Source organism: Notolepis coatsorum (assembly GCF_963971535.1).
Source record: "Notolepis coatsorum genome assembly, chromosome: 17".
In the NCBI taxonomy this organism is placed as follows: Eukaryota; Metazoa; Chordata; class Actinopteri; order Aulopiformes; family Paralepididae; genus Notolepis; species Notolepis coatsorum.
This window is the reverse complement of record NC_140181.1, coordinates 23,143,893-23,152,651: the sequence shown is the minus strand read 5'-3', so window position 1 is coordinate 23,152,651 and position 8,759 is coordinate 23,143,893. Positions and strand designations below refer to the sequence as shown.

Below are 8,759 nucleotides of genomic sequence, written 5' to 3'. Positions count from 1 at the left end.
GGAAACAAGGCACCTGCATCACATCTCTGGTTATTAACAACACTCATTAAATGCCTATGAGCAAGATCAAGGATAAGTTACCCATTCAAAGGAAGAAGGTTAAATGGTATTGAGTATTTGGGACACATCCTTTTAGACCCAGCCTGGCAATCCCATTTTAGGTCTCAACCCACAGTTTGAGAAGCACACATTTTGTATGTAATTTTAATGTTTTTTTTGTTTTACTTTAACAGAGTTAGAGTTTACATAATCATCTGTGTGTTGAATAGGTTTCATGACACTAGGGCCCAAATGCTCAGTGTCCAATTAAAACGAATGCATGGGAATCAATGTGAATAATGCATTTATTTTTATCATGCCCCCCCCCCCCCTCCGCTTTTTTTGTAGGGGGCAGATATGAGGATTTTGTCTGAGCAGCAATGAGTACCTGTAGTTTGTCTCGCCGAACGTTTCATCTCAAGGAACTTTCACACATAAAATACTGAAGATCACCACAACACAATCAACATTCACTCACAGCTGTCAAAAACACACAGCAAAACTACAACACAAACTACTTTGGTTACATATTGCTTTGGGAAACCTCCTGACCTCAAAGTCTAAAAGGGATCTTAACATTGATTGTCAACCTCTAATGAAACCACAACTGTTACTGTGTTCATGGAAACCTGGAGCTGTAAGTGGTATTTTAATGAACCCTTCAGATGAAGAATCATATTAAAGGTGCTATAGATAACATTTAGTCACTAGATGTCGCACTAGAGCACCAGAACGTCATTTATCCAATCAGGTGCATTCCACATGGGGAAATGGAAAGTAGGGAGGGGATACATGCACACAACATGTAAACAACAATATTCATTTTGGACCCACCAAAAAAAAATTATGATAAATTCATGAATCAAACATTTTGGGGGGGGGGAGGAAAGCAATACTTTTATCATGGACCTTTCTAAAAGCTCTGTGGATGTATTATTTAAAAAGAGAAAGTGCCAAAAATGTATCTATAGCACAAAAAGGTGCTGCACGTGTTTTTTTTTTTTTTTATATAATGAAGTGTTAAGTAGCTCTACATTTCGACAGCCATCACTGATATATACCGAGTGTTTGGTCAGTAACATGGGTCTGCCAGTCCTTCCGAGGGATTGAGAGACCCATGTTACTGACCAGACACTTAATATTAGTGATGCTGTCGGAATGTAGAGCTATTATTTAAACATGTAGATCACTTATTTTAACAAAATAAATGCCACTTATAGCACCCCAAGTCGATTCCGAATTCTTTTTTTTGCAGTTGTGAAGTCAATCCAAATAACTTGGGAATGTGAATATGAAAGTACCCAAACTCTGAACTAACCATCTTAAGATATTTAGTTAGGTTTGTTCATCAAACTAATTTAAAATGGTTCTTCATCTGAAATATTCAATTCAACACTGGACAAACAGATTAAATCTTAATTCACTGTTACACAGTAGCCAGTAACTAGGCCGGGTCTTGAAAAGCAGTAGTCTTTTTTTTGTTTGAGTCATTTTAAGAATCTGTGCTTTTATTACAAGTGGGTGTATGATTAAGAGAACACACACTACAGTATAATAAGAGTTCCTACATGTTTTTAATCGAATTCAAAACTCAAATGTCGTCTTAAACACTACTGTGGATAAAAGTATGGGCTGTGTTCACTTGCGTAATTTTGTGTCAAGATTAGAAACAAATCAAACCAAATGGTCGCTGGGAGGAATATAACATGGCTGCTCGCTGGGAGGGATATAACATGGCTGCTGACTGGAGCAGTGACATCAAGTATTTGTCTCGTTTCACCATTGCATTACTGTGTAAACAGAATTCACATTGTTGTCGCATGAGGGGGTGGGATAAATACCGCTGTCTCTCTTTGAAAACCACAAGAGCTTTGTTGAAACTACCTTTTCCAATTACCAAATTATGTCTTAATTTCAGTGGCGTTTGTGAAGTCAATTATCATATCTCAGCCATACTTGTAATTTTTTTGTCAGTAGAGTAGCCAACCCCCCACACACGGGATGTTATGTTTACATAGAAACAGATTAGTGAAACAGTTATTAGTCATTGAATATCTAGCTTGAGCATCCCTTGTACCTGAACTGAAGCTACTACAACATCACATGTCTCACCACAGACCCCTGTTTTATGTAATGGGGTAAGGGTTATCGACCGAACAGTGGGTCGTAATCAGGATGACCCCAAAAAAGAAGGAAATGACAGTGAGTGTGGGGGGGGGGGGGGGGGGGGGGTGTTGATGCAGGAATCTCAATTAGAAATGAATGGGATTTCTGTGACTGTAAAAAGGAAATCACATCTTTGATGAACATAAATGAAATGACCAAACCCACACATTCCTGGGTGACGCAACTGTCATAAGCATGTTGAATAACAGTTATTGACTAAGAACATTCATGGAACAATCGCAATGCAACGTACATTGATGAGACCCCACCCCACCCCTCCACACACACATATATACATACACACACAAAATCACCTAGCTCTGTGGTTCCCAAAGTGAGGACCAGGGACCCAAGGGAGGCCTCGGGAGGGTTCCAGAGGGGTCCCAAGCAAAACAAGGCATGAGTCAGTGTCATCTCATTTTCTACAAGTTATCACAGTGAGAGAATTCAAAATTATGGCATTTTTACTCCCCTTGCTTTCAATCCCCCCGCCCCCCCCCGAGCTAGAATATACAGACACAATTCTGTACTAAATGGTAACAACAAAAATCCTCTGAGATGGGCGTCCCCTGGAACTCAATTATCAGGCCGGCAATAGGACCTGAAATCCATATCACCATACAGTATATGATCACATTTATCTCAGCAACGATACATGAAAATGAAACACCAGCGCACAAATACCATTTTCCATCGCATTGGCCCTCTTCCATAGACATGATTTGTAATGTTTGTCGACATGTTTGTCTGTCAACATGTGATTTGGTTGTTGTACAATCAGTTTAATTAAAAAAGGGGCAGCTGAATGAATCCTGTGCACCGGAGGAATTCATTGACCTAAAACGTACCGATAAGAGCAAAATCAGGTAGATGATGAGATCCATGATGATTAATATCGGTACATTTTCAATTGTATCACCGAGCCCTGCCAAAATTATGCTAAAGAGCCATGGAACCACATTTGATGTTTATTTGGGGTCTTGACAATGAAACATTTGGGGAACCCCTGACCTAGCAGACTGTTTCAATAAAAAACCCACATAATTAATAAAATCAACCTAACAAACGATAACCTCCTCATCGCAATAACACACCTAGCCCGATACAGGAGCCTTTGGTTCACTCACCCCACAAAAGTCAGGAGAGGTCGATAACATTTCACTGACCCAAACAGATGTCTGTATTCTCTCATTCATCCACATTCCAGGCAGCGACAGGCCCCACATCTCGAGAGCTGGAAAGGTATACTGAATATGAAGAAGGTATATCATCATGGATCCATGCAACGGTATGGATTTTCACTATACCCACGATATATATATATATATCGTAAAAGAATATATATATATATACATAGTACTGTATATTTTTTTAGTTAATCAAAAAGAGATTCCTTACAGCAGTATAAAAGTCAAATAAAATAAATTGAGTTTAAACAGGACCATGGCAATTGCATTACAAGAAGACATGAAAAAATATGTCATATCACAATGTAATTTTCTACTGGAAAACTATACCGTCAAATACTGATATACAGTCAAAACTCAGAAAAATATTGTGATATGATATTTTGGGCATATCGCCCCAGCCCTAGTACATCCCCCCCGTTAAACACATGTATACAACTTTGGAAGGAAATCATAGAGGGCCTTGACTTCTCGCAAACGTTATCGCTGGGAAGCGCATTTTGTTTCCGTCTTTTCGGTTATAGACCTCTCCGACTTTTGTGGGGTGGCTTCTTCTCGGTGAAGCTGAACGGGAGCCTCCGGGGTGAAGACCAAAGGGCCCTGTGTCTGGGCTGAAGTCACAACCTACCCGGCCTAACGAGGCGGGGGAACAGACTACTGTACTTTTACGAGCAGAAAAATAGACTATGTAGAAAGAGACACACTTTCCTTTTTAACACAGAACAACAACAGATCAGGGCTGTCACTTTTCAATCAAAGTTCAGACTTCCGTTCGAACCTGGTGAAACTGTGGTGGTGCAATGGAATTCAGAGTTGGAGCTGCAGATAACGCTTGTCCCGCTAACAGTCTTAGTCATCTGCTTTCCATAGTCGACAGAATCATATATTAAAGTGGGGCGCCTTGTAGTCCAACAGATGGGCGTTCTCACACCGCCTGGCTGCTACATGCGTGTAGAGAGAGGGGAGGAAACTACTAGTAGACTATCAATGGCAAAATGATGGAGAAAGATTGCAGACTTTGTAAGAAGAAGTAAAGTATATTTTACTACTATAGTATATCAGGATCTGTCGATCCCCTCTTTCCAATGACGACTTGAGACAATGTTAGTGGCCAATAAACCACTTTTGCCATGACTGCCGAAGTAGGCCACAGATAAAGCCTGGGGGTAATAAGAAGAGGATTCCAATTAGATAAAAGTTCTATATAATTTGAATGAATTCCATATCACTTTGAATTCGAACTTCAAACATGATTTTGGGAAAAAGTGACAGCCCTACGACAGATGCATACCTCTCTTAGCTTAGCATCTTAGCCCCCTCAGACACACAATCAGATAGCAGACATTATCAAGAGTAAAAATAAAAAGGGAGGGAGGGGGGGTGGCATTTCCCCCCCCAAGAAGTTCTTGTTCCAAAGCTGGTGGAGTGGAATCTTTGACGGTTGAGCTGGTGGCAGGAACCTCCACGTGAAAGAATCTCTCCAAATCTTCCCCTCCACACACACACACATACACACACACACGCACACACACACACACGGGGCATTGTGATGTCACCAAAACTCCCAGAATCCCTCTCTCCCTGTTGGGGTTGGAGTTATTAGAGGTTACTGTCTTGTGGGCGGCTCGGTTAGGACTCGCAGCAGGGGGGTTGGGGGCCGAAGGGGATCCAGGGGACCCAGGCCTCTCAGTCGGTAGAGAAAAGGTCCCCTGCCGAGGGGAGGGGGGCCAGGCCTCCCGTGACGTTGGGCAGGAGAGAGAGGTCAGGCAGGCTCTGGATGTGAGACTTCAGCTCTTTCCTCACCTGGGTCACTCTCGCCAGCTTCTGTTTGTACTCCTGTAGACGACAGTGGAGGGAATAAAAGCACCTTTGTTATTAAATCACTAAATGTACTGCATTTATATAGCACTTTTATCAAAAGCGCTTTGCAACTTATGCCTCACATTCACTCGACACACCAACGGCGGAGGCAACCATGAAAGGTGCCAACCGGCTCGTCTGGAGCAGTTAACTCTCTTGCTCTCTCACACACACACACACACAAAGGGAGCCGCATGTGATTGGTGGAGGCGGACCCTTACAAAAAACTGTTGTTGCTAATCATTGACACATGCTAGCCTGTAATAATCCCCTGCAGAAAAATCTACTTTGCATTTGATACATTGCAAATATATGCCATCACACAAACTGGCATTTAAATGGTTAGAATTACCAAAATGAATATGTGGTGTTATGATCAGGGCTAAAGTTGAATAAAAGATTGTATTTTTGTTCAATCTGACATTACAAAAAAACAGAAAATCCATCAAAATCAGTGTTGTTGCTAAGCATACATTATGCTAGCCTGTTTTTTAACAATCATTTGTGATGCCATCACAAACATTGGCATTTAAAGGGTACAAATAAAAAAATGCAGGAAATTATGTCTTTGTAACAAAAAATGTCCTGGTGGGGGACCCCCGACCCCCTGCTTAAAAAGTGGCCTGACTGGGGCTATATTTTGCACTATATTTCCTGGCCTGAATGATTTCATCAGTCCGGCCCTGGTTAAAAGCCTCCAATGCTTATTAGTGTGTGTGCGTTTGAACGTTTGCTTGTTTCAACCATACATTTCCATATATATATATATATATATTATTTGTGCAATCACATTACTTGTGATTGCATCGGTCCTATGAGAAAAAGTGAGCAGATGTGAACAATAGATTATTATTTCTCTGTCTAACTCCAGGAAAGTCGTAGAAACCAGATTGAGGGCCGAGCTCTCGAGACCCAAAATAAATCAATACCATAGTATCACATAGTATCACCATATTATATAAATTTTATACATTATATTGGAGTGAGGCAAACAGACTGAAAACTGTATCTTAATAGATAAAACATGATCTATAAATAAAACAGATGATCTATAAATAAAACAGATGATCTATATATCTTTTTATTGCAGATGTTGACAACGTTTTCCGTTGGGGACATAATTCGCTGTAAAACATTTTTTTTAAGAAATATTTCAATATTATTATTATTAAGAGTATGGTGACTCTGATATCGTGATAATACCCTATTGTGAAGCCTAATGTTATAGCTAGTGTGTTAATATTAGAGTATGGTGACTCTAGTATCATGATAATACCATATGGTAGTTCCTGATGTTATAGCTAGTGTGTTAATATTAGAGTATGGTGACTCTGGTATCATGATAATACCATATCGTAGTTCCTGATGTTATAGCTGGTGTGTTAATATTAGAGTATGGTGACTCTAGTATCATGATAATACCATATGGTAGTTCCTGATGTTATAGCTAGTGTGTTAATATTAGAGTATGGTGACTCTGGTATCATGATAATACCATATCGTAGTTCCTGATGTTATAGCTGGTGTGTTAATATTAGAGTATGGTGACTCTGGTATCATGATAATACCATATCGTGGGGCTTAATGTTACAGTCAATAGCCTTGCCTCTAGCTTCTTCTCCCTCTCGCCGAGGGCCTCCTTCTGACTGCCGATGTACTCCGTCAGCATGCGGGCCAGCTGCCTCCTGTCCTCCAGCTCCGCCGCCAGGCGACCGTTGTACTCCGCCAGCAGGAGACAGGCCTCGTCCACAGTCTTAGACAGCTTGTCTGCTGCCTCCTTGTCTGGGTGTACAGGTAGAGAGGGGGAAATCAGACACATTTATTCCATGGAAGATATTACAGCGAGACTAGAGAGCGGGGCACTCAACATGGTTTATAATGGGAGTCTACTGCCCTACAATGGCCAACAGCAGCAACTGCATGACTTCTGAGACTAAACTACTTCAAATGTTACCCCCAATCCAAAGGTATTCTTGGTACAACAGTACACATTACGCACATCCTAGTTGGTGCCGAGACAAGAAGAAAACTTAGGGCTCGCAACTCAATTTCTTACACTTTTTTTTATGAAAAAGGTTGCAACATTTCCATCCCACAAGGGATCATCTGTCACTCAGGTTACTCAAACAGGTACGTTGCCGTGTTAAAAGCATAGAAGTCTGATCACAGCCTAAACACCCACCGACATGTCTGACCACAGCCTAAACACCCACTGACAACATGATGTCAGTGACCACAGCCTATGAAACAAAGCGGGGCTCGCAACTCACTTTTGATGCTCCAAGGTGTTTTAATTGTGACAAAAAATAGCAGATACAACGTTTCGACCCTTCCGGTCTTTTTCAAGTATGAAGTGACCACAGCCTAAAGACCCACCAACATGTCTGACCAGCGCCTAAAGACCCACCAACATGATGTCAGTGACCACAGCCTAAAGACCCACCAACATGTCTGACCAGCGCCTAAAGACCCACCAACATGTCTGACCACAGCCTAAACACCCACCAACATGATGTCAGTGACCACAGCCTAAAGACCCACCAACATGATGTCTGACCACAGCCTAAACACCCACCAACATGATGTCAGTGACCACAGCCTAAACACCCACCAACATGATGTCAGTGACCACCGCCTAAAGACCCACCAACATGATGTCAGTGACCACAGCCTAAACACCCACCAACATGATGTCAGTGACCACAGCCTAAACACCCACCAACATGATGTCAGTGACCACGGCCTAAACACCCACCAACATGATGTCAGTGACCACAGCCTAAACACCCACCTAGGGCCCTATGAAATCCACGGTCGCGGGAGATTTCACGGAATTGAGATATTAACACGGAATTCTGAATTATCGCGGAATCGTGTGGAATATTAATGAAAAAAAATCTGTTCATATAAATCAATCTTCACTACAACTTTAAAACGGTGACACGGCACGGTCTACGGAGACGCGCAGAAATGACAGCTACCAAATCCATTCCGAGACAACAATGTTGGCGGCAGGGTTTCCGTTAGAAAAAATTGTTGCCGGTCTCCGTGACCTGCAAGATTTCAATCTACCGGACAAATGAGATTAATTCCGGTCATAGTTTATTGAGCTTTAAAACAATTGATAGGCAGGCTATATAAAGAATGTCATCCTCAAGGCATGTCGATTTATAATAGTATTACTTAAAACTAGGCTACTTTTGCGTATACAGTCATTAATATATTCCAAATAAAATAAGTCCCTCGATACTCCGTGCTGCTGCTGACTTGAAATAAAATAGACCGCGTATGTGGGCAGTCGGTCCGACACTAAACAGCAGTCTGTTATAATCACATTTTTATGAGCTAACTAATTCCGTTATATTGGACATTTGTATTAATTATATCAAGCGAAGAACTGAGAAAGCAGAGAGACGGCAACATTATCGTGGTTTGCGTGACGACTCTCTCCACCTCGCAACGACTTATTTGCAAAGAGTATGGCGCTGCAGAGCAGCTCATTCAGCT

At 41.5% G+C, this 8,759-nt stretch overlaps 1 protein-coding gene across 2 annotated transcripts in view; it reads right to left on the bottom strand.

The window, feature by feature from the left end:
- Positions 1-1,310: 1,310 nt before the first annotated feature.
- The window catches only part of rprd1b (regulation of nuclear pre-mRNA domain containing 1B), a 32,167-nt gene continuing 24,718 nt past the window's right edge, over positions 1,311-8,759 (bottom strand). For both annotated transcript variants that reach the window (XM_084334163.1, XM_084334164.1), the window contains 2 exons: positions 6,859-7,034; positions 1,311-5,228 (listed from right to left, as the gene is read on the bottom strand). In XM_084334163.1, the coding sequence (XP_084190289.1) occupies positions 5,079-5,228; positions 6,859-7,034 (326 nt within the window). In that variant the 3' untranslated portion in view covers positions 1,311-5,078. The remainder of the gene's footprint in view (positions 5,229-6,858; positions 7,035-8,759) is intronic.